Here is a 27,221-nt window from a genome sequence, read left to right on the forward strand (position 1 = left end):
TTCTGACTTAGGAAAGTTGCTTAAGAGATACTGTTAAGCAAACAAATAACAGAATAAAATGAGATAAAAAAGATTTTAGAATTTTAGTAAAGAATTACTATTTTAATATAGAACTATTGTTATCTTTGTGATTTTAGTGGATTTTTGTTTGTGGATTACTTGAATTATTTAAAGTAAGCATAAATATTTTTGTGATAAAACATACTAAAATGTATACTATTTCTATTAAAATACCTCAGCCACACAAAAAATCAGGGAAATCTTTCGAGGGGGAGAGGAACATTATCTTTCATGTGGGGTAAAAGACTTTGTACATGTTCAGTAAAAATTCAGTTTTAAAAAGTATTTTCAATCCAAAGTTGATTTCTTGTAGAGACAAAATTCACAATTACAAAGGGTCTGTTGTATTGTCTCATTTAATTCTCACAAAATCGATTACATATTCATTTGTTGAACAGTTTTGCTGAATACTTGTGTCTTAGTTACCTTGCTGATCCAACACCCTAAAAGGAAAAAGTTTTATTTGTTTCACAGTTTGTAGAGATTTCAATCCATAACTGGATGGCTCTGAGGCAGGGTGGTGTGGCAAACACGCCTCATGGAGGAAAGTATTCATGGCGGGTAGAAGGCGACAAAGCAACAAGGGGACTTGACAGCGTCTTTCTGCCTCTGGTCCCCACTATGAACCTTTCCTTGTCCCTCTCCTTTTCTGAAGCATCCATGACTCTCTTTCTTCAAGTCTTCGTTTTTCCTGATGAAGCTTGGTGCTCATCCTGTTTCATGGATTCATAATATAATTAGTAGCCAGTATGTAAGGTTAATTTAAGGTAGATAACTTTTGTTTTTCTCTTCTGTTGTTTGTAGTCAACATGCTGCTTTCTAAAATTTGAGACATGGTTACCTGATGAATTATAATCTGCAAGCCATAACTCTGTTTCATTATCAAAGAGAAAGTCAATATGCAGGGATGTTATCCAAAGCATGTTTTATCCTGGAGTCAACTGGAACTCATCACTTGGTTCATATGCAGGAGGTGATGTTTCTCCTTAGGAGTTTGCCTGGGCCAACAGGTTCGAGTCTCAAGACTGGAAGTGATGGTCCCACCTAGGATTCAGTTTCTATTACCAGGCAGAAAACCAAGTTTCTTCTTTTTTGTTGTTTCCAATGGAATCATAAGATCTGTCTTTCTGGATTTTCTTTGAAGTGTATCTGCAACTTACTTGTCAATATAAAGGGCACTTGCACAGGAAGAAGTGGACTTATTCTATAGAAACAAGAGGAAAATAAAATAGTTTAATAAAGACCAGAACCTCAGCCATCACTTCATGGCTATGGAGAGATGATGGGAGAACCCTAACAGGCAGGTATTAAGGATACTGAAAGCACAAAGCAAGATGAGGTTACAAACAAGTAAGTTTATGGAGAAAGTTATGGTTTTACCTGTTTAAAATGATTAACTGTGGAATAAATTGTAGCAGAATCATTGTTTTTTGTATGTGGTAGGATATTCACTTTCTGTAAAAAGAATAATATATATATTTGATTCACAGAAACAAAAGAGCCAAATCTATATAATATATACATATATCCAAGATATCTATAGCTATCTATCTATCTATCTATCTATCTATCTATCTATCTATCTATCTATCTTGGTGCCATGGCTTGTGTCTAGATATTTCTCCAAAGCCTCATGCAGTCATAGGTCAGGCTTTTTCAGAGGTGGCTGAATCTAAGTGTGTGGTGAATTCATAGCACAGTGCTATGAATTGTGGGTGATTACTAAATAAATTCACTGATAGGCTTGGTACCACCCTATTCCCAGTAGACTGGATACAATGTCAGGCACAGATAAAAAGCTTATCTTGCCCCCTTGCTTGCTTTGTTGACTTCTGCCAACCATGAACTCTTTCTTTTCTGCAATGTCCCTTTGCAGTGCCAACCTGCCTTAGAGCCAGCTGACTATAGACTGAACCTCTAGTGTAAGCCAAATAAACCTTCCTCCATTAACTTTGGATGTTGGGTATTTTGTCTCAGTAATGAGGAAAGTAACTAAGATACTTGGAAAAGCAATATGACAAAAGAAGAGATATATCAATTTTTTGATATATCAAAGGACTGTTTAGTAAGAGGAAGTAGACACCAAATGCCACTAGCTCAGATCTACAAAACTATTATGGCATCTTCTGAGTTCCCAACAAGAGCAACAGCCCAGTAAATCAGAGGGCTCAAGAACCAGAGAGAAAGAAACAGAAAGAGTGCTTGTTTTGTGAAGGGAGGAAGTACTCTTGTCCTGCGTCCAACTACTCTTGCTCCCTTATTTTTTAAGAACTATCCTGTATAGCAGGTGATTACTGCATTATGTCTTTTGTCCCAGGTTTTTGCTAGCTACTAGTGGAGCTGGTGGTGCTCACTTCCCTTGCTCCACTTATCCCTGCCCTTCTATCTGGTAACCATGTTACTGAGGTCTTCTCAAGCATCAGAAATTGGCAGATTACAGACATCTGGCCTTCAGAATGGTGCTATCTGAATATGTAGTGCAGTTATAGCAACGGAAGTCCTTATGCAGTTTGAAGCTCTTGCTCATAGATTCTGACCCTTTAAATTAATGAAAGAATATTTAAAAAATTATTAAGACCTCAGAAACTCTCCAAAGTGTAAGGCTTTTTTTTTTTTTTTTTTTTTTTTTTTTTTTTTTTTTTTTTGCTAAAGAAAATACTAACAAGTTGGCCAGAGATTAGGTTTTTGATTTGATGGAAGTGACTCAACAGAAATTGGCAAGCGAGAGTATCTCTTCATGTCCCCTCTTCAAGGAACCTACTTCACAAGTGCCTGCAAGGGGCAGAGCCAGGGCAATTTGGTGGACAAAGACAAGATTCTCAGCTGGGTTATCATTTCCATTACTTTCACAATGCTAGGTTTTCTTGGTCTGTTTTTCAGAAGACATGAGAGTTGGCCTCACAGAATGGACTGTGCAGTGTAGCACATGCTGTCACGGGTTCCTGGTGCTTGACCGTAACAGGTCATAATGGGACATCCTGCAGTATTGCTAGAAGAGAGGGAAGGAGTCCATGCTGCTCATGGCCTCAGTGTCCCCTACTATAGAGAAGTTGTAGAATTTCACTTTTTCCATTTTTCTCTAAGCTGCTCAAAAGTCTCTTGCTCCAGCATGAGAAGCTCCCTGCTTTGGGACTCTCTTCTTTGGAAAACTTTAAACTTAGAGGAACTCTGATCCATTCAGCAAGTACTACTGAGTGTTGTGCTGAACCGTAGGAGAAGAGAAAGAAAGATCTAATTTACATAATTACACTGCAGGTTACACTGCAGGGACAAGACTTAAGGGTGCCCAGAAGCTAGAGAACAGCAGAAAGTGGGCAGAAATATCTATTCCCTTAGGGGTGATCACAAGGACATTCGAATGGTCCTGCACACAGCGTTGCGCCTCTGTGGCTTCCTTCCTCTCCTCTCACTAGTGAATGCCACCTGGTTCAGTCAGATGCTTGTGGCGATTGGTTTGTGGTAACTGCGGTATGAGCAGAGACAGCAATGGAATCTAAAGGACCTACCGGCTGTGAATGAGTGACCTGCGCATACACTGTGCTCCCCGGAGAGATGGAAGCAAGCTCTGTGTTGTCCAAGGGCCCTGCTGTTAAAACAAAAAAGCATCATCAGTGACAGCACACTATGATATCTCCCCCAGATCTGTGTCTTCCCCAGAGCACCTTCCCACCCAAATAAGCAGTGGTTCCAAGCCTCGCTCTTTTTTTTTTTTTTTTTTTTTTGACAGTTGTTGGAGCTCTGGGTTGAAGCAGAGCATTTTCAGTCTACTTCTGACCTCACCTCTTGGATGAGGGGTGACCTTGAGGTGCCCTGAAGCTTCAGAGTCTCCCTCAAGCCCTATATGTGGAGAACAAAGTACACAGTTGACAGAAGAGCTGGAGACCCACCAAGTATAGAGCAGCCAATGAATCCCCGTGTGTAACATCCTTAAACTTTCAGAGGCTTTTAGGGTAGATTTGACTAACTCAGAGATGAAGAACTTTTGGCTTGGAAACCTCTAGTGACTTGTGTAAAGTCACACAAGAAATGATAGGACAGGAACACAATTGCTTATTTTCTGACTCTCGACCGCATACTCTTTTCTCAACACTGTGCCTGGATTTCTCACCCACAAAATGAGACTCAAAGCTGATCTGAGTCCAGAGCCTGTGTTGCCATCTCTGTATCATACTTTGTTTTTCATTTCTATATCACAGTGTGTCTTCCTCTGCCCGAATCTTGGCCAAACACCAATGGTGAAGTCAGGCAGCTTTTGTCCTTTGATACTTAGATCTCACCCCGTCTTAGATTTGCTGAGTGGCAATGGACAGACCATGAACCTTTTCACTGTACTTATTTCCATCTGAAGAAAGGGAAACAACCCTGATTACAATATGGGAAACTGAGTGAAGGACCCTGCAGATCTCATGGTTACAAATCATCTCTGCTCCCACCATGGGGTCCCTCTGAATAGTGATGTTCTGACTCCCTTCTTTCATTATCCAATCTCTGTTTAGCTGCTCTCCACTTTCATTTGGGTCTCTCTGTCTGCTTTGTGATTGCCACATACGAGTCTGAATGCTCACCGGGACGCTGAGTAGGCAAATGAAGGGCATCTGAAAAATAAATTTAGGTTATTACAATCTGTGCAGCGAGAGAAACCTTTTACTTCCTTCCCTGGGAAGCTCTGTAGAGAATGTGGGTGAGGGCACTCAGCCTATGGTCCCTCTTTTCCCAGTGAGATGCCTCCCTTAAGACATTAGCAGACACACTGTCACAGCCTGGGAGTCACCCCAGTGACGAAGCTGAGCCGAGGTTTGCATCCTCCCTCCCTTCTCCTGTCCTCCACAACAGATCCTTGGCAATCAGAGGCCACAGACTGCAAACTTGAAACCAAGGAAGAGAGGCAAGAAGGAAGGAACTTGCCTGTTTTTTTCTTGCAAATAATCATCAATATAAAGGTGATTATAAGTATCACACAAATTATAATCCAGGTTAGATTTTTCCAGTGTAGATTGTCTTTAGTTAAAATGTCTGTAAAGAGAAAACACAAGTGGAATTTCTTGAGACAGATCAGGTAAATCCCAGAGTGTTCTTTCTAAGGCCTTCACTGAGCCCTTTCTAGGTTGCCTGCAGGAGGTGGCTGGGTGCTTCTTGCCCAGAGCGTTGGGGCTCTGGCAAGCTCTCTGGGGAGTGTGAGTTGGTGTGGTGGCAGGACAGGGTGGGCTTCATAGAGACAGGGTGGTGTGGGAAAGGCATCTTGCCTTCCTCAAGCCTTTGTTCTTAGAAGAGGATATAGGGATCAGGAGATAGAAAGAAGGAGAAATCTTTGTGGGGAAGTGGGAGGCACAGAATGCCAGCCGTGCTCTCCCAGCTCCTATGTGGCTACCTCCCATTGCCAGTCTGAGACTCACATAGCATGTGAGGACATGCCACACCCCACAGCTTCTCAAGACTCTCAAAGAGACCTGAGGACAACTGTTACCTTTGCAGAGATTCTTGGCAGAGACAGGGAAAGATACATTGCTGACAGAGTTCTTGGCTGTGCATACGTAGCTCTGGTCCCTGGAATCCTTGGAGTCCCAGGAGACGGTGAGATTTGTTTCATTTAGAAAGATGTTTTCTGAGAGCTGCCACTCAAATGAGACACTATCATCTGGGTTCTCTACATAGCAAGTCAGGTGGATCTCACAGGTTCCATTCCCAGATAATTGAATGTGATGAGAAACTTGTAAGTTGTGCAGTCGTTCTGTACACAGAGGAAAGACCAGGGTTCAGAATAAATGATTTGAATCCTACCTATTTATGTTATGTATACCATATCTGCTTATGCCAAGGTCTCTTGTGTTGCCTAATTGTTGCTAGCAAGGTCTGAGGTGACCAAATGAAGGGAGTTTAGTATGAAACAAAGTAACAAGTGGAAGAAATGGAGCCACCAACTATTTGTGTAATTTAGAGCTGGACGCTTTAACTTTCTAGGGTACCTTTTAGTGCTTGGACGCTGCTCCTTGAAAAGGCAATGTGGCGATTAAGTTGGTGGCCCTGAGGCAATAGCAAGCAGGCAAAACTGGTGAGCACAGAGACAAGATTATATTCAGCCATTTGAGAGGACACACAAGACACAGAAACTCCCAAGACCAAATATTAGCAAACACTGTCAAGAAGATTGTCAGTTACTGTGTATCAGTGTGGACATGAGAACAAGACAAATAAATGTCCCTCACTTTGTCTAGTCTGAAGTAAAATGACTCCCCAAAAAGCAGAATGACTTCAAGTCTCTGATTAGAAGACTGAGTAACGCTCTAACTTTAATCAACTGAATAACAGTTGAACAATTATAGATAACCTGCTTATGTCTTGTCAGAACAGAAAGGATCGGAAAGATGTTGGATTGGAGGCAGGATCCTGGCTTTATCATTTACTGGTTACATGACTATGGACAATTTATTGATATATCCAGGGCTATATTTGTTTATCTGGAAAAATCAAACAATGATACCTACTTTTCAGGTAATTATGAGGATTAAATGAGACAGTGCCTAATGGAGATGGCAAATATTTGGCATGAATGCCATCTCTCATCTTATGTCCATAGCTAACCTCAAAAACCTATTGTTGCATTTTACCACTTAATAAATATATAACTGTCTGTTTGAAATTTCCATTTGGATATATCTCAAATTCATAAACCCAACTGTTTTTCTAGCTCTGAGGATTGAATGCAGGGCCTTCACACTGAGCTATATATATATATTTTTAGCCCATTTTAAAATTTTGAGATAGGGTCATACTAAGTCTCTGAATTACCCAGGTTGGGCTCTAATTTGCAATACTCCTGCCTCAGCCTTCAGAGTGGTGGGACTATAGGCAAGTGCCACCACACCCAGCTTTAAATCCAACCTTTAAAAAAAGACTTCTGCTTTTTTGTCCAAAACCTGCTCAGTCAGTAGCCTTGTCTACATTAGTACATGACAACTATAACCTTCCAGATATTCAGGCCAAAAGCCCAGAATCATCTATGATACATCTCATCATCTCATCCTACCATAGAAGTAGTTCTGGTGACTTTACCTTCAAAATATATCCAGATTCCATTTTCTTCTGACTTCTGCTAGTCCAAACCAGCATCAACTTTTGCCTATATTATTGCAGTGACCTCCTAATTGGTCTGTTGGTCCATTGTCTCTCAACAAAGAGGCAAATTGCATTCTTTAAACAGCTAATTTGAATCATATTATTCCTGAAAAAATCTCCAATGGCTCTCAACCTCACTAAGCCCAGAAGCCAAAGCTTTGCTGTGACTCTCAGAGCTTTATGTGTTGCAGCTTCCTATTTCCTTTCTGATTTAATTTCCTGCTGCTTCCTCACTCACTGTGCTGCTTGATGCTCAGCCTCCTTGATATTCCTTAAGCATGCTAGGTACCTGTGCAGATGCCTCTTCCTCTAGGCATCTGCACGGTTCATGTTCTTACTGCTGACAGATGTTGGCGCAAATGTCACTTTTCCCCTTTAAAAGTAATCCCTGGTCCCTGGAACTTTTGATGTTCCTTACAATGCTCTAATCTCTCCATTGCTGTCATTGTCTCTGTCTCTCTTTGTATAACTCATGGGTTTTTTGGACACATTGTATTACTGATTTATTTATTACACATACTATTTATTATCTGTCTCTCATCTCCAACCAGAATATCAGCTCCTCAGGCAGGGATCTTTGTATGCCTGATGTATGCCAATTATCTAGAAGAGTGCCTTATACAGAACATTATCCATGGCCAATAATATTGTTGACTTAATGCATAAGTGTGGTATGTGTTCAACGTCTTTCTTAACATCAAATTCTAGTCAAGCACTCATAATTAATTGGTATTTGTCTATAAAAGTGAATTGTTGCTACCCCTCTCCTGGCACATACAGAGTGATTGGTCAGTGTCTTAAAAACAAATACCTATATATTTCATCTTCTGGAATTCCTTTGCTCTACTGTAAAACAAGTTGGTGTAGCTTATGCATCTCTTAGTGTGTATCCAAAAATTCTCAGAAAAGAGGTTGGCAATGAGAGCAGTTGTTTCAGGGGACGTCATGCTTCATCTTCTCAGTAGTGTCAGAAGGGTACTCTCTCTGCAGATGGGATGCAGTGAGGTACGGCACTTGTTCCCCATCTGTCCACTGTATGTGTCACATTTCCTCTCAGGGTCCCAGCACTGCGTTTTTATCACTGACCACCCAGAGTGATCTTCCTGTACTTGTTTGAAGGATGATCCCTCCTCCCCAAGATATGTCCATGTCTTAAATCTCCAGAACCTATGAATATTACCTTATTTGGATAAAGGATCTTTGCAAAAAGAATTAAACTAGATGAAACTATCCTGGATTATCTGGGTGGGTCCTGAATCCAATAAGTTGTTCTCACGCAAGAGAAAAACAGAGGAATATTTGACACAGACATAACAGAAGAAAGCACACAGAAAAGCAGACAATGTGACACAGATGGAGACTGGAATGACACAGCCACAAATCAAGCAACCAGGATGCTGACAGCAACCAGAAGCTGGAGGAGGCAAAGAACACAGCCTTCTAAGTGAGGTCTCCAAACGAAGTGCAGCCCTGTCCAAAACTTGATTTTGGACTTCTTATTCCAACAATGTTAAAAGAATACTTTTTTGTTTTTTCAGGATAGGAAGCCTGGGATATTTTGTTTGGGTAGCTACAGGAAAAGAATACATGCCCTGAATCCATATTCTTTCCAGGACATATCATTGACTAATCGAGCAATGTGGTAAACTCATCAAAGATTGTAGGGATACTAGAGATTAACAAGTAAGTGAAATATGAAGCTGTTTTAACATTGATTTTTTTTAGCCCTTTGGGGCTTTTTGGTGGGGATTACAGAATTTCAGTGGTCTTTAAAGTTGTCATTTCTGATGGTTAACTTAATGCTTGAAACTCCTGCCATGTGATTATCTAAATCCCTTCATCATTGTTAGGTTTTTTGTTTTCTTGTTTCTTTCTGAGTTAGATTCATAAAGTATCTCATTATAGTTTTCATAATTTTATGTTGAGAACATTTTCTTTCTTTAGTCTTGAGGAAGCAAGTTTTTTGACTAGTGGTCAACAACATGAACCATCCTGGGAAAATATTGTTAAAAATGCAATAACTTTTCTTTTTTATTGGCTCATTCATAGAAAGAATACTCTAGGGAGATTCCTGCTCTGTATGCAGACCACTCTAATAGGTCAGACCAGTATTTGGGGAAAGTGAGGAATTGTGGCAGGCTGGTTATGCAGGAAGTGATACCACTTACGTTCTTTGTGAGAGGGGTGAGTTACTGTGACTGAAGTTCTGCCTCAGGGATAAGGACTGTACTTACCTCATGGAGTCTTTGTGAGGAGTACATGACAGATACATGTAGTGCCTATGGTAATGGTACCATAAATATTAATTTGGCTACAATTGTAGTTGAAAGGGACCACGTTGTTGGATGGGGGGGTAGGGGGACAGAGGTGATTCTGGGTGAAAAACCACAAAGCTAAAAACAAAACCAAAACACAAGACTTGGGTTCTATTGAACTCTGCTACCATCTGGCTGTGCAATGCCACTGACATTGGGGACCCTTGTTTGTTTAATTGCTGGATCTCATTTTGACTCCAAATGCTATCCTCTTTATCACTAGGCACACCTGGAGTCACATGGGATTGGAATATTTATATATATTTTTTGGTCCATATACAAGTAAACCCCCATTTAGACTCACCAAAGACTCTTAGAGCAAAATCAAAAAACAAAGTCTCAAAGGTGAGCGTGTTTATCTGGGCCCGGTAAGGTCCCGAGTCTTTCCTTGTCAGGTTGCTGAAGTGTAAGAAACAGGACTGGGTGTAGTTCATCTTCTTGTTATTTGCAGGATTGAGAATCAAGGTATTTGTCATTTCAGATGGTTGGCAGATGCCGATAAATGTCATATTGTAACTCCAGCTGACTGCTTGGATCTTCTTTTCTGCTGGAAACTTTACGGGAAGAGTTACTGACTCCCCGACAACCCCGTTCACCACCATTGTGCTTGAGCTGCTCTGTGAAGCTGCATTCCCTGTAGACACAGAAGGAAAAATCTATAAAACTGTTCTTAATAACTGTCCCTCACCCCTTAAGTCTGCCAGTCAGTCACCGATCTCCAATGTTGGGCCTAAGAACGTTGGACACAGAGCCAGGTGTGGTAGCACATGCCTATAATCCTAGCATACCTGCATAATCCTAGCATCGTACCTGCCAGCCCTCCCTGCACAAGTTGTCTCAAAATAAAAAAAAATTTTTTTAGAGGACAAAGGATATAGTTTGTTGTGAAGGCCCTGGACCCCATCCTGAGTAGTACAATAATGACAACAACCAAAAAACCCAAACAACAAGAAAATTGCAACCATAACAAAACAAAAAAAATCAGTCAAAAATATTGATGGTGGTAGAAGTCAAGAGAGTGGTTACCTTTGAGAAGGAGACAAAAGTAGGGGCAGAGAAGGTGATGTACAGAGGGGAATTAGGGTTTCTTGTAATGTTGTATGTCTTAATCTGTGTTTACTTGTCAGGGTGGCAGTGTCCTAAGTAAATCTAAAGGAGACAGAAGCAGTGGTAGAAAGAGATGATAAAGTACTGTGCTAACATAAAATAATGAAGAAGATAAAAAGCATCATTTCTGAGGAGAAGCCTGAGCCATTTTTTGAGAAATGGGTCTATTGTGACTTTACGATAAAAAAGAATAGAGCTAAAGATATCAAGAGGTTTAGAAGTCGAAAGGAGAGAAATTGAGACATCCCACATAAACTGGTCTCAAACTTATGAGAAGCACATGTGATATATCCAGGAAGAACATGGATACAAATAGATAATTGTCCATGCTAGACTATACATTAGGTCACAGAACAAGTCTCAATAAATTTTTAAAGACTCAAATCATAGGAAGAGTCTTCTCTGACCAAAGTGGAATAAAACTAATAATCAAAAACAGAAGGGAAAATGGAGAATTCACAAATGTGTGCAAGTTAAATGAAGCTTTCTGAAACAATCATTGGGTAAGAGAAAAAAATCATAACGGTGGTTAGAATACACAGTGTCCTGAAACAAGTGAAAATCAAAACACAACTTACCAAACCTTATTAGCTATTACAAAGCAGTTCTCTAATGAAACTTTATAGCTGTAAATGCATGCATTAGGAAAAGGATAGGAACTGGGTATGTGGCACATGCCTGTAATCTCAGAATTTGGGAGGCTGAAGCAGGAAGATTGTCATTAGTTTGAGACAACTTGGGCTTCATGGTTAAGTTCAAGATCAGCTGAAACTGAGCCAGTGTGGGCAGGGGCCAGTCCTGCTCCTGCAGGCTGTTGCCAACATCGGAAAGCTTGCTTACTGCACACAGCCAGGGTGGGCAGGGAGATACAGCCAGATCCTTTCCTATATGCCTGCCACACTGGAAAAATTGCCTCCGTTAAGTAACCAGCACAGGCAGGGAGAAACAGCCAGATACACATTTTGTGCCCACAGGCCACCACTGGGGACCCTTGTTTCCTTTGGGCAACCAGTGCCTCCAGGAGAATCAGACAAACACACCCCTGTTTGCTTTCTGCCATTGGGGAAGTCCCGGTGTAGACACACAGGCTGAGAGAAGAAGCAGCCCAGCCTGTGCACTCTTGGCTATTGGGGAAATCTCAGTGCAGCTGCATGGGTTTGGAGAAGCCCAACCTACACCTTGTTACCTCCCTGGGAACCCAGGTGCCTGCCCATTCCCTGACACCACAGCAAGGCAGCCAATGTGGGAAGTCCCTGAGACCCCACAACTGGCTTGTAGGGAGGAACTCAAGAAAATGTCAAGATGAAGGAGCAAAAGGCAATCTCAAACCTCCATCCCAGTAGATTAATCTGGGAGACATGGACATGGAAGGATATGGAAGTTACACACCTGAAATCCCTGAGAAGATAGCAGCTGAAGGAAACAAACAACTTCATGAGGCTAAAAAAGTAATCAGATCAGAAATAATATCTCAGGTAAAAGAAGAAATCACAAACATAATGAAATGATTGCTGAGCATATCTAAAGAAGATATAGATAAAAAAGAGGAGCATAGGCAAATGATGGAAACCTTGAATGAACAATATAGGAAGAAATTATAATGCATGAAACACATTCTAAGAGATATCCAGGAAATTAAAAGCTCCATCAAAAGCTGGCAAAACCGCTTGAAAGAGACTGAAGATAGACTTTCAGACTCTGAAAATAGGATTACAGGCAGCAATCGTGAAAGATCTATTAAAAATAACAAAGAATGAAGGAATAATTCGATGGCTGCACGATGATGCAAAAAAAAAAATAACTTAAGAGTGATAGGTACCAGTGAAAAAGCAGAGGTCAACACACATGACATAAAAAGACTATTTAAGAAGTAATAGTAGAAAACTTCCCAAACACTGGAAAAGGATCAGACATACGAATAAGTGAAGCATATAGAACTCCAACTAGCCATAACCAAAATAAGCCTACACCCAGACATATAATAATCAAGATCCCAAAAATTCAACACAAGAACAGAATATTAAAAGCTGTTAGAGAAAAGAAACAGATTACCTATAAAGGAAAATCCATCAGAATGACAGACTTCTCAACACAAGCTATCAAGTCAAGAAGAGTTGGAGTGAAGTGTTTAAAATACTGAAAGCAAGCAATTTCCAACCCAGATTAATGTACCCTACAAAACTATCTTTCAAAATTGATGCAAAAATAAGATACTTCCTTGATAAAAAACAATCAAGGAATTCATGACCACCAAACCAATCCTACAAAGACTGTTGAAGGATATTCTAGAGAGAGATAAAGATGACCATAGTTCCAGGAACAGCAGCAGAGTGGGAATACCAACAATTGAATGAAGGAGAAAAACAGGGGGCCAAAAGTAGGATAGCATGGCAGAGAGGAACCAATGAATGCCTGTTATAACCATTAATGTAGATGACCTCAATTCACCAATAAAAAGAAACAGGGAGAATAGATCAAGAAACAAGATCCATCAACATGCTGTGTACAAACAATACATTTAACTCTAAGGGAAATTCACAGATCAAAAATCAAAGGAGAGAAAACAATTGCTCCATGTGACAAGAACAAAAGCAGGAGTAACTTGACTACCAACCACAGAATGGATAAGAAACATATAGTATTGGCTGGAGATTTAACTCAGCAGCATAAGCACCTGCCTGGCAAACACAAAGTTGTGAACTTGATCCCTGATACAAAAAAAAAAAAAAAAAAAGCATTTTTATGCAATGGAAAGCTACTCAGCTCTACAGTAGGATAATTTTGAGGCTCCTGTAGGTAAATGGATGCAAGTTGAGATTATGCTCATGAATGAAATGGTTTGAACTCATATGGGTGAACATTGTGTTATCTCCTAGCATAAAAAACTGGAGGAATTAGTGGGAACCAAAATGTACAATAGATATTATGAAAGTGGTAGGGGAGGTAATACCTAAAAAGAAGAAGTGGTAACCACTGTTAATTTCTTATTATCTTGTTTGAAATTCATATGCCATTTTCATAGTTTTGTTAGGTTTGGTTTTATTATGTCTTGATTTGTCAGATTTTACTGTGTCTGATGGTATGGGTAGCTATTTTGAATGTAATGGGATGTATTATGGTAATTGTTGATTTCCTGCTATCTTTTTTAAAAGTCCTGTAATGCTTTCATTCTTTTGTTTTGCTTGGTTTTATTCTGTTGTTTTAATTTGACTTTATTATGTGATAGTATGGACAGCTATTGTGAAGAAAACAGAGATATTATGGTAGCCATTGTTTATTTCCTGTTGTTTTGTTTTGAAGTCCTGTATTGCTTTCATTGTTCTGCTCTGATTTGTTTTATTCTCTTTAAATTAAAAAAAATGAAAAAAAGGCCAGCCAGAACTACATAGTGACATCATTTCTAAAATATAAATATAAATATATGTTTTTAATCTCAAATCAATATCCTATCTTTACACCTTAAAGAAGTGAAAAGGTCGACACTAAACTAAGAGCTATTAGAAGGAAGAAAACAAGTTTTAGATCAGAAGTAAAGAAAATGGAGAATAGGAAAACAATATAGAAATAATGAAACTACAATAGTTCTTTGAAAAGATCACAAAATTAGTTAGATTGGCTAATCTTAAAAAGTGAAGACTCAAATTACTAATATTAAAAATGAAAGTAAGGCCTTCGCTATGGACTTGAAGGAAATAAAAATGTTTATAGAAGAACATTATGACTGTATGCCAACAAACTGGATAACTTACATGAAAGAAGAAAATCCCTAAAAATGCACAAACTACTAATTTCAACTCATAAAAAAATAGAAAAATCTAAAACTTTATAATAAGAAAATTGATTTAATGAGTAATCAGAAAATTCTTGAAAAAGAAAAGCCATATGACTTCACTAACTAGTGAATTTTAAATATTCAAAGAATAATTAAAGCTAATTATTCTTATACTTCTTAAACTGTCCTGAAAACAGAAGAAAAACTTTTAAATTCATTCTATTACATCAAGGTTATCATAATATAGAGGCTAAAGAAAGAAAAAAGGAAGAAAGAAAGATAAGAAAATTATAGCTCAAAATCCCTTATGAATATTGATGCAAAAATCCTCAACAAAACACGTTGAATCCAAAAGCATATTATGGGGATTATATATCATGGCAAAGTGGAATTTATCTCAGAAATACCAGAACTCAGCATATAAAATCCAACCAATACAATGCACACACAAAAAGAAGGTATGTGATCTTCTCAAGGTAGGACAAAAAATTTGAAAAATTCTAACATCATTTAATATAAAAATGTTTCAGTATCTATAAATAGGAGGAACTTCTTCAAAGTGATAAAAGGTGTTTATACATATATTTTACTCTAAGATGGAAAACAAAACGCCTTTCACTAAGATCGGGAAAAGATGATATCTCTTTTCATTGCTTGTATTCAACATCATACTCAAAGTTCCTGCCCAAGATACTAGATGAGAAAAAGAAATAAAAGATATCTTAGTTGCAAAATACTCATAGACAATGTGACTTTACAAGTAGAAAATTATAAGTCAGAGAAAATAATCAGAGCTGATCAATAAGTTCAGCAAAATTGCAAGATATCAGATCAACACACACAAATCAGTTGTATTCCTGTATACCAACAAACAATGGAAAGACATCCCATTGTTTATGGGTTAAAAGACAATATCATAATGGCAATACCAATTGAAGCAGTTTATGGATTTAACACAATATGAGTTAACATTTGAATGTTTTATATTAGAATTCAAATTGAAAGTTCAGAACTTAAGTGTACCAAGATCACTCAATAGAGAAAGAAAAGTTTGTCAGGTAATGCTCAGGCAAATGGATATCCATATGCAAAAGAATGAAGCTGGAACTACTGATTGCTGACAGAGAGGCCAAAACCATACAAAAGATGATTGAAAACATGGTGAATGTTTGAAATTTAAAAAATTATTGGCACACATTACCATTAATATCTCTCAAAATATTTCTCTTCACTTGGAACACTCCTAATTCTTGCCACTTTCTGAAGTAATTCCAGAAGTTTTCCTTCTCCAGAGTCTTTCAGAGGTGAAAAAAATATATGACTACGGATACAAAGTGTCATCCCACAGAAAGATAGGCTTATAAAAATATTGTGGCATGGGATAAGACCCAGTGACCAAGATAGTTGCAGGACAAAGACCCTTCAGACTATAGCACCTAAGGCGGCCAGAAGATCAACTAGAGCACAGCAGATGAGTTGGAATGGATAAGTCCCTGGAACAGAAAAGAGTATGTGGTGTCTGTAATCACAGTGTTCCAGGGGTAGAGAAGAGATACCCCTGGAGTGGTGCTGAATGGTGAGCACATTCCTATTCATATTTCAGCTGCTGCCACAGGCTTTGTGGTCTTCTGCTTAGGATCCAGCTTTCCAGATGTCATAGTGCTCAGTGCTCATGTGGGATCCAATCCACTGGAAACTAAAGACTAACAACTCAGGAGCCAGATAAGAACCTTCTCAATGACTCCTAGCCTCTGCTGAGTTCCCTGCCCTCTCTCCTCCCCATCACTGGGATCCAGGCACCACTGAACTCCCAGGCTGGATAGAAATTCTGTGAGACATGCACATGGTCAGAGAGCTTGGAGAAGGCACACAGATGATAGAAAGTATTTTAGTTACTTTTCTTTCATTGTAGAGAAAAAATACCTGAAACCCAAAATTAAAGGGGGAAAAGTGGACTTGACTTACAGTTCATATAGGTTCCAGTCTACAGTTGGCTGAGTCCAAGGCAGGATGGTACATGGCAAAGGGGCATTGCAGAAGAGAAACAGTTCACTGCAGGCAGATGACAGCAAAAGCAAGCAAGGGATGACCACAGTTCTTTCTATTCCCTATATTTTATCCAGGCTACTTAGGTAGTGCTCACATTAATTTTAGTGCCCTGGAGCCTAGTATCACACCATTAATCAACTCCAGCATCATGTACTCTAGATCCAGCCACCTCTGAAAAAGCTGAACCCATCACTGGATGAGGCTTTGGGGGACATCTAGACACAAGCCATAACATTTTGCTTCCAGCCTTCTAAAAGATTCATGCACATCTCTTTATGCAGTTAGTCCCTCTCTAAGAGTTGCCAAAATCCTAACAATTTCAGTATTGCTGAAAAATACAACTCCAAAGTCTCATGAGATTTAAAGCAAACTTTTATCTGGGCACTCATGTTAAAATGAAAAGCAAGTTCAACTCTTTCAACACTCAATGGCACAAGATAGACATTTCCTCCCAAAAATTACAAACAGGAGGATGGCAAGGAATGGGAACAAAGCAACACCAAAACCCAGCAGGGCAAATGTTAAACCCCATGGTGCCACTTCTAGCATCCCAGGCAATTTGTAGTAAGTTGTGGACTCAAAAACGCTTGTAGTTCCTATGGCTTCTCTCTTGGTGGCTCTGCTCCCCACTCGCAATTTTTCTCTGATAAGCCATGTACCTGGCTTCTTCAAACTTCTAGGATCTCTACTCCACCTTTGGCTTCACAGTCACAGCTTTGCACACAGTCCTCCTAGGGCACACTGCCTGGTCTCCCAAGACTTTGTTCTGAAATCTGGGTAGAGGCTTTCCTGACCCCACAACTCTTGCATTCTGTGTGCACCTAAAACCAGCATCACATGGATGACATTAAGGTCTGCAGTCAGTTGGGGCAATAGCCAGGTTTCCTTCTTTATTGGCTGTACATATTAGGTGTTCAGATTTCTGAGTACTCTGAACCAAATTCTGAGGAACAAATACTCTAGACCACTACTATTCTAGAAAATGGTGCTCTGGGGCTTTCTCCTCAAAGTAATCTTTCACCTTTGCAAACATGAAGCTGAAAAGGGTGGAGTATTTCTGCTTCTTGTGATTCCCTCAATTGATCTTTTCTGTTGTCTTCTTATGAAATATTTGACTGTTTCTTACTTGTCTTTTCTGTGACCATTTCATCTCTGCTCCATCATCCCAGGCCACAACTTTATGGGAGTTTCCTTCCTGGTCAATCTCACAGCATTTTGAATCATTCTGGTGGGCTGTTTGCTTTTGATTCTCAACATAAATCTGGCTAAAAGTCCCTGGCAATAGCCATACCACCACCTAAACACTAGACTGCCTTGAAATTTCTTCTACCAGATTAATTAGTCTACTGCCCTTAATCTCAGTCTCAGGCAAAGTCTCTGGACATGAACAAAATTCTAATAAATTTAATGCCAAAGGACAGTACATGTCAGTTGGAGTCCAACAGCCAATGCAGTCCTTCTTGCCAGCAGAAACCTAGTCTTTACTGGCAAGATTTTTATTAGCCTTCTCATCTTCTATGCTATGACCAAAATCTCCCATTAAGTACAGCTGGCATCTCAAAACCTTTCCAAACTCTTCCCACAAGCCAGTCCCAAAGACTTCTAAATAAATCAGTTAGCTATAGTCACAGCAACTATCTTATTTCTCTGGTACAGAATCTGTTTTAGTTACTTTTTGCTCAAATATGAGATAAAATATCTGACATCCAAAGTTAAAAGAGGAAAAGTTTATTTTGCTTACAATTCATAAAGATTTCAGTTTCATAGTTTGCTGCTCCAAAGCAGAGTGGCACATGGTAGAGGAGAAACTGTTTATTGCATATAGAAGACTACAAAAACAAGCAAGGGATGACCACAGCTGTTTATATCCCTTATATCTTATCCAGGCTACTTAGGGTGGGTAGCACTGATATCCTTAATCCTAGTGCCCATGAACTTAGCATTGCACCATGAATCAGTTCTAGCATCATATACTCTAGATCTAGACATCTCCAAAAAAGCTAAATCTATGAATAGATGAAGCTTTGAGGGAACATCTAGACACAAAACATAACAGAGGAACAATGATCAGAGGAAGTTGCACACTGCACCCAACCACAGCAGAGTGGAGGGAATAAACTTAAACAGTTTTAGAGATTGCCTTCAAGGAAAGGGACTAGGAATAAAGACCCATCAAAATCAGCGGAGGACTGAAGTGCTTGGCAGTCCTGCTCTGCCATTCTCCCACATTCTGAATCAGTTGACACTTTTTGATTATAAGACAATGTCAAAAAATTTGGTTAGTCATAACATAAGATCACAGCTGAAATCTAATGAAACAGTGTTTCCCAGAGAAGACTATCTTTTTTGCATCTCTGTGCATTTAAAAAATATTTTAAGAAGCTATTTTTGCCATTACCATTTCTACCACCACTGCAACCCAGGTGAACCACTCAGAGAGGCCCAGAGACCAGAAGGAATGCCAGCAACACAGTAGGGTCCCAAGGTGCATGGAATGGATGGGTAGGACCAGTGGCATGAAGAGTCCAAAGCAACAATAACAATATGAACTAATAGGTATTAAGTTAGTGAACCAGCACTGTGTTTGGGGATAAAGACACATGAAATAGAAGCAAGTAGGTGTCACTTCCCTGTTCTCTCTTTTTATTTTTATCATTTTTTTCTTTTTCTTTTTTTGTCTTTTTTCCTTTTTATTGGTACCGGGGATCAAACTCACGACGGCCTGCTTGCAAGGCAGGCGCTTATGCTGCTGAGCTAAATCCCCAGCCCCTTTTTTCTTTCTCTTTTCACTTTTCAAAATTCCAGCCACAGAAAATGAATCCCATCCCCCAAACCCAAGGACCAAGTTCAGATAATCCCTTGCTTACACCATCATTTTTCTCTTTTGCCCTATCCCAAAGTTTGCATGATTATTCTTTGTCTTCCAACCTTGCTTCTACTTTCTTTTCAGTTATCTTTGTTTTATCCATTATCCTTCTAAATCTCTTTACTGTGGGCAAAACCACTCTACTAAGGAGAGACACTTCGAATACAGGCTCCCATTGGTTCTGTAATATATTTGTAGATTTTGCTCCTATGGTTTAAGGTACAAAATTAATAGCTATAACAGTTTGTCAGTTTCTAAACCATAGCTGATGGTACTGTTATTGCTAATTATACTACTTTAGCTAAGATGTCATATTTGCTATAGTCAGTTGTTCTCCCTTTTCCAACAATACTGAGAAGCTCTTGGGTAGTAACTTCCCCACAGCTCAACACCAAAGAACTGGGCACTTAGCCAAACAGATACCAACATCCCACTCTTTTTAAAAGTTATTTATTTATTAATTTTGTACTGGGGATTAAACTCACAACCACATACTTTCAAGGCAGGCACTTATGCCACTGAACTAAATCCCTGGCCAATATCTCACTTGTAATTAACTGGGAAACTAAGATCTTGAAACAGATACAAGCCAAGAACCTTCTACACACAGAAGACATCCTTGAGGAAGATTTTTCTTAGAGAGGACATGATAATCGTGCCATAATTACCTACTACAAAAACTTACAAGGATTACTGTAAATAAAAAGTTTTGAAATAGCAAATGACAAAACACAGAAGCGGTATGCAATCTCACACTCTAACCCACCCAGAACAAGTCCAGGAGAAAACAAATTAGAGAAAAATGGAAGACACACACCTGAATTTTCTGAAATAATAGCAATCAAACTAAAGGAAATCTATGAGGCTAGAGAGGAAATCAGATCAGAAATAATCTCTCAGGTAAAAGCAAATCAACATTCATAAAGGAATTGTTTAACAAATCTAGATAAAAAGAGATAATGAAAGGAAAAGGATGGAAACTGAACAATAAAGGAAAGAAATAGACTGCATGAAACAGATTCAAACAGATATTCAGGAAATTAGAAATTCCACTGAAAGTTGGCAAAAACACTTGAATGTAACTGAAGATTGACTGTCAGACCCTGAAGACAGGATTGTGGCTAGTAATCATAAAAGAAAAGATCTCTTAAAAATAACAAGGGATCAAGAAAAAACAACTCAACAACTGCAAGATGACATGAAGAAAAATGTAAGTCTGCTAGGTGTCAATGAAAAAAGCAGGAATCAACATGAATAACACAAAAATACTTATTTGAAGAAGTAATAGCAGAAAGTTTCCCAAACATAAGAACAGAATCTGACACAGAAAAGTGAGGCATGTAAAAGTCCAACTAGTCATGACCAAAATAAACCCACATCCAGACATATAATAATCAAGACCTCAGATATTCAGCATAAAGAAAGAATATTAAAAGCTGTTAGAGAAAAGAAACATATTATCTATGAAGGAAAGCTCATCAGAATCACAGCAGACTTAGCAAGATAAACCCTCAAATCAAGAAGAACTTGGAGTGAAATATTTCAAGTTCTGAAAGAAAATGACTTCCAACCCAGATTGATATACCCTGCAAAATTATCTTTCAAAACTAATGGAGAAATAAGACACTCCCATGACAAAGAACAGCTGAAGAAATTCATGACAACAAAACCAACCTTAAAAAGAGTACTGAAAGATATTCTGGGTAGAGATTATCATAATTCCAAGAACAACAACAGAAAGAAATCACCAGGCAAGGCAAGTGATTAAACAGAGTGAAAAAGCAAGAAACCAACAGCAGGAAAACAGCAATGCAAAGGTAAAATACATGCCAGTTATAACCATCAAGGTAGATGGTCTCAGTTCAGCAATCAAAAGAAACAGAGTGGCAGAGTGGATCAAGAAACAAAATCCAGCAGCTCACAAAGATGGTGGATTAGTAAGCAGCAGAATACAGAGGTTCCCTGAGAGAGACAACTCAGATACCAGAATAAAACATCTTGGAGAGGCCCAGACAGAGGGAGATGGATCCTTTTGACCCAGGAAAAACTAAAGGGAAAAGAGATGGTCAAACATGCAACCCCAGGGCAAATGTTGGAGCAGCGAAGATTAGTGGCCATGGTGCTCTCACTGGAACTGCATAAACTCATGCTGCTGTGACTTGCTGGAGCCACCAGAACTTGTACTGCTGCTACCCACTGTATCCGCAGTCATGCTGAAGTCAGAGGCCAGCAAGCCCAATGGAGAACAGTGCCAGCATGGAGTCCTGCATTAACCTGTGGTGAGTGCAGGGAATAAGACCCTCTCATGGGAAGGAGGCGACCAACTGGATGACATGTTGGAATTGGGCAGGATGGGCAGGAACAAAGAATGGCAGTGACTTCAGTTAGTTGCCTGTTTCCCAGAGCAGATTGGTGGGATCTGCTTGGCCTGGGTCATGCCCTGGCTGGGACCCAATAAACTGTCCCAAACCAATTATGTATGCGTGGCACACACTAATGTGGTGAATGCTGCCATAGGTTGATTGACCTGGAGGGGAGGGGCCAGCATACTCTGCTCCTGCTTGCCCCTCAGTGACCAACAGCAAACTGGAGATGGCAGAAATCCCTAGCCAGCATGCTTCAGAAGAACCTTAACCAACAAGAAAAGGGGCTGGGACCTCCACTATACACCTATATGGAAGAAACCAAAAACATGACAAGAAAAAGAAATAAGAAAAAGCCCCCAGCCCCCAACTCTGAGAATATTGATCCAGGAGAGATAAATACAAAAGAGACTGAGGGCAGCAAAAATGCAATATTAGACATGGCATCAGTGGAAATAAAGAGATATCTTCAGGACCTCATAGATGAGCTCAGAAATAAAATATTTAATCAAGCAAAGCAAAATATAAGCAGATTAATAAAATAAATGCTAAGAAGACACAGATGGAAGACTGGAGGAACACAAAAAACTAAGAGAAATGTTCGATGAAGAATATAAAGAAAACCAAGAATACATGAGCAGATTCAAAGAGATTACCAGGAAATCAAAAACTCCATTGAAAGCTGGCAAAACTGCTTGAAAGAAACTAAGGATAGACTATCAAAACTTGAAGACAGGTGTGGAATGTGTGATCATGAAAGGGAAGATCTTTTAAAAATAAGGAAACAGGCAGCAACAATACAAAGACAAGAAGTTGACAAGAGGATCTATAACTTAAAAATAAAAATGTGAATGAAGAAGCATGAGTAAAAACAAAGGAAATACAACAGCCATTCACAGAAATAATTAAGGAAAACTTCCCAAGCATAGGAAAAGGAAATGATATTCAGATGTACAAGGCATACAGAACACCAGCCACCTACAACCAAAACAAAGCTACACCCAGACATATAACAAAGATGCCAGAAATTCAATATAAGAACATAATACAAAAGAGAAAAGAAACAGATCACCTATAAAGTAAAACCCATCAAAATCATGGTAGACTTCTTGACACAGACCATCAAATCAAGAAGAGCTTGGAGTGAAGTATTCCAAGTCCTGAAAGAAAATAACCTTCAGCCCTGATTGATATGTCCTGAAAAACTGTCTCTAGAAATTAATGGAGAAACAAGATGTTTCATGACAAAGAGGAACTGGGGGAATTTGCGACCACCAATCCAACTGAACAGAGAATATTGAAAGACATTCTAGAGAGAGAAAGAAAAATACCAAGATATCAGGAACAGTGGCAGAGAGGCCTCAATGAATGGAGCATACTGTGGGATGAAGGAGAAAAGTAGACAATCAATGGCAGAAAAATAGCATAACAGAAATGAGGCAGAGAAGGTTGGCTCTAATCTCTAACATAGATGGCCTTGATACACTAAAAAAGAAAAGAAAAGAAAAAAAGAAACACAAGTAGAGTAGATCAGGAGATAGGGTCCACTGAGATGCTCTCTATAGGAAATATAATTAACCTGAAAAAGGGTTTATGGGCCAAAAATCAAATATGAGAAAACAATGCTCTATGTGACAGGAAACCAGAGAGAAATAGGGGCAACTCGACCAGCACCTGCAGATAGGTTGGAAATACAGGATACTTATGTGCAATAGAGAACTACATAGCTATAATGAAGGAAAACCTTGAGGCCTTTGGAGGTAAAAGAATACAACTTAAGATCAAGTCCACAAGTTAGAAGGATCAGAACCACATTGGTAAATAGTAGGTTGCCCCTCTAATCTGAAAACTGATGGAGTTGGTGGGACCCAACATGCACAGTGTACCCTGTGAAAGAGGAGGAATAGTCTAAAAAAAGAAGGCAGAGGATATTGTTAATAGTGTATCAGAACGTAAAAACCACATTACTCACACTGCTCTGTTTAGATGGATTATATTCTGTTCCAGTTTGTCTACTTGTACTAGATTTGAGAGCATAGACAGCTATCTCAAAAATGGCAGGATATAGTTCAGTAATCATCTTTAATTTGCTATTAACTTAATCTGAAGCCTTGTATAACTTACACTGTTTTATCATGACTGATTTTAGTCGGATCTAGTTTGTTATATTGCTGTTTTGTACTGACAGTTTTCAGATTAGGGGGGAAACCTACTATTTACCTAAGTGGTTCTGATCCTTCTAACTTGTGGACTTGATCTTAAGTTGTATTTCAAATCTGTAATGATGTGGACTTGATCTTAAGTTGTATTTCAAATCTGTAATGATTGATTGTATCAAGTCTGAGACTATAGGCAACTACACTGAAGATGACAAGATTCACTAGGATACCCAATCTGGTTTATTACCTGCTTTTGAAGTTTTACACTGTCTACAATGTTTTGTTTTTATTAATATTGTTATGTACTGCCATATCAATTATGCTATGTCTGATGATATGGACAATTATATTGAAGATAACAAGAGACAACACAGTAACCATTGTAGATCACCTTGTACTGTGGTTTTATATGACTTTTTATTTCATGTTTTTATAGGAATTCGTTGTTTGTTTTGCTTTTCCCTCTAATACAGAAAGGATAGATATACATGTGGAGACTGATGCATGCATAGAACCTATAAACAATTTATGAGAACTGATCATATAATGCATGATGAAATGAACAACTATTTTAAAGAAAAAGACACACTACAGTATTCAGTGCTGATTCCATAGCATCATGATGTGAAATCCAGAAATACTATTATTTTTTATTCAGAGTGATTTTAGCCTGTTTGGTTTTGTTTAGTTTCAACATACATGAAGGTATGGACAGCTATTTCGAAGAAAATGACAGATACTATGACAGCCATTGTTAACTTCCCTATTGTCTGACTTTGAAGACTTAAAAATGCCTTTCTCATTTTGTTCATTACTACGTTGTTTCGTGTAATTCTCTGTATGTGAAGATATGGACAACTATTTGGAAGAAAACAGACAATACGATAGACAGTTAAGATCTCTGATTGTCTTGCTTTGAAATTCATGTCTCTTACATTGCTTTCTTATGTTTTGTTTTGTTGTGTTTAATTTTATACTCTTTAAAATACAAAATAAACAAAATCCAGCAATATACTATATACAAGAAACACACCGAACTCAAAAAGAAATTCATAGACTAAAAGTTAAAAGATGGAAAATAATACTCCATGCATTAGGAACTCACAAAAAAGCAGAGGTAGCTAGTCTGTTTGCAGACAATGTGAACTTTAAACCAAGAATGATAAAAGGGTTAAGGAAGGTCACTATATACTTGTTAGGGGGAAACTTTAAGAGGAAGAGATGACAATCATAAATATGAATGCAGCAAATATAGGAGCACCTAACATATAATACCATTATTAATAGACATGAAAAATTGAATAAGCAATAACACAGTTGTAATGAAAGACCTTAATAACCCATTGTCAAAGAGGTAGTTCAACTAGACAAAAAATTAGCAAAGAAATACAAGAACTCAACCAAACCTGTGAACAAATGTGCTTAGTAGATCCTTACAGAGTGTTCACCCTACAACATCCGAATATACATTCTTCTGAGCTGCACATGGGACATTCTCTGAAATAGATCATGTACCAGCCCATAGTACATGCTTAAGTAAATGCAAAGGAACTGAAATTATCTCATGCATATTGTATAATCATAGTGCAAAGAATCTGAAAGTTAATGGCAAAGAAACTGCAAAAACTCCATAAACACATGGAAATTAAATGACACCCTACTGCACAAACCAATGGGTCACAGAGGAAATTAAAGAAGAGATTAAATGATAAGTACAATCAAACAAAAATGCAAATACAACTTATTGGAACCTGTGGGACTCAGTGAAAACAGTCCTAAGAGGGAAATTTATAATAGTAAATTCTCACTTCAGGAAAACAGAATGACCACAAATAAACAACCTAATGTTGCACCTCAAGCTTCTAGGAAAAAAAAAGAGAAAGACAAATCCAAAGCCTACACAAGGGAGGAAGCTATAAAGTTCAGAGCAGAAATTAACACAATTGACATTAATTAAACAATACAGAGAACTAATGAATCTAAGAGTTGATTCTTTGCAAGGATAAATAAATTTGATAAACCCTTAGCCAAACTTTTCAAGAAAAGGAAAAACTCAAATCCATACATTGAGGAATTAAAAGGCTTACATCACTACATATACTGTGGAAATTCAAATCTTCAGTAGCTGTTGTGTATATGTTTACTCGCATAGGATGGAAAACACAGAAGAAATGGACAGATTCCTAGATACTTACGAATTACCAAAGCTGAATCAAGAAGATATAAAAATTTTGAATAATCTAATAGCAGTTAGTGAGGTTTAAAAATGTAATTTAAAACTTACTAACAAAGAAAAGCCTGGGTCCTGATGGATTTACTGCTGAATTCTACAAGAAATTAAGAAAAGATTTAATGCCAATACTCCTGAAACTCTTTAATGAAATTGAAAAGGAAGTAATAATGCCAAAATCATTCCTGAAAGCAAGTATTATTCTGATATCCAAATCAGAGAAAGACCTAGTCAAAAAAGAAAATTACAGTCCAATCTCCCTAATGAATGTAGATGCAAAAATCCTCAATAAGATACAATCAAACAGAATTCAGCAAATAATCAAGAAGCTCATACACCATAGCCAGATGGAATTCATCCAGGAATGCAGGGATGGTTCAACATACATGAATCAATAAATGTACTACTCCATTACTAACAGGACCAAAGACAAAAATCACATGATCATCTCAACAGATGCAGAAAAAGCTTTTAATAAAATCCAACACTCATTCATGATAAAAAAAAAAAACTCTAGAGAAAATCAGAATAGATGGTTCGTACTTCAGTATGATAAAAGCCATCTATGGCAAACCAACAGGCAATATCACCTTAAATGTACAAAAACTGAAAGCTTTCACTCTTAAATAAGGAACAAGACAAGGATGTCCACTATCACCACTTCTATTCAATATAGTTCTGGAAATATCAGTCAGAGTAATTAGACAAGAGAGAGAAAAAGGAATAAAGTTAGGAAAGGAAGAAGTTATCATTATTCACAGAGGACATGATACTCTACATAGAAGACCCCAAAAACTCCACCAAAGGACATAGATTTAATAATCAAATTCAGTGACATAGTTGGATACAAAGTCAACACCCAAAATAACCAAATTCAGTGGCATAGTTGGATACAAAGTCAACACCCGAGAATCAATAGCACACCACAAACAAACACCAGTCTCACAGAGAAATTAGGGAAGCAACACCCTTCACAATAGCATCCACAAAAATGAAATACTTAGGAATCAGTATAACAAAGGAAGTATAGAAAAATCTATACTTTGAAAATTACAGTACTCTGAAAAAAGATTAAAGATGATATCAGAAAATGAAAAGATATGCCTTGCTCATGGATAGGAAGAATCAAGATAGTAAAAATGACCATACTCCCAAAATTGATACACAGATTTCTTGCAATTTCAATC

At 38.3% G+C, this 27,221-nt stretch overlaps 1 protein-coding gene across 6 annotated transcripts in view; it reads right to left on the minus strand.

The window, feature by feature from the left end:
* Positions 1–398: 398 nt before the first annotated feature.
* Positions 399–27,221, minus strand: part of Slamf6 (SLAM family member 6) — a 44,931-nt gene continuing 18,108 nt past the window's right edge. For 2 of the 6 annotated variants that reach the window (XM_063253518.1, XM_063253522.1), the window contains 8 exons: positions 9,793–10,122; positions 5,525–5,788; positions 4,966–5,073; positions 4,626–4,655; positions 3,841–3,897; positions 3,567–3,646; positions 1,441–1,515; positions 399–1,264 (listed from right to left, as the gene is read on the minus strand). In XM_063253518.1, the coding sequence (XP_063109588.1) occupies positions 1,217–1,264; positions 1,441–1,515; positions 3,567–3,646; positions 3,841–3,897; positions 4,626–4,655; positions 4,966–5,073; positions 5,525–5,788; positions 9,793–10,122 (992 nt within the window). In that variant the 3' untranslated portion in view covers positions 399–1,216. Of the gene's footprint in view, positions 1,265–1,440; positions 1,516–3,566; positions 3,647–3,840; positions 3,898–4,168; positions 4,403–4,625; positions 4,656–4,965; positions 5,074–5,524; positions 5,789–9,792; positions 10,123–27,221 lie in introns of those variants that run through there. The other 4 variants (XM_063253519.1, XM_063253521.1, XM_063253520.1 and 1 more) reach the window with 4 other exon arrangements.

Source organism: Cavia porcellus, unplaced genomic scaffold, assembly GCF_034190915.1.
Source record: "Cavia porcellus strain 051 isolate PalLab524CR breed Dunkin Hartley unplaced genomic scaffold, mCavPor4.1 scaffold_7, whole genome shotgun sequence".
NCBI classification, from domain to species: domain Eukaryota; kingdom Metazoa; phylum Chordata; class Mammalia; order Rodentia; family Caviidae; genus Cavia; species Cavia porcellus.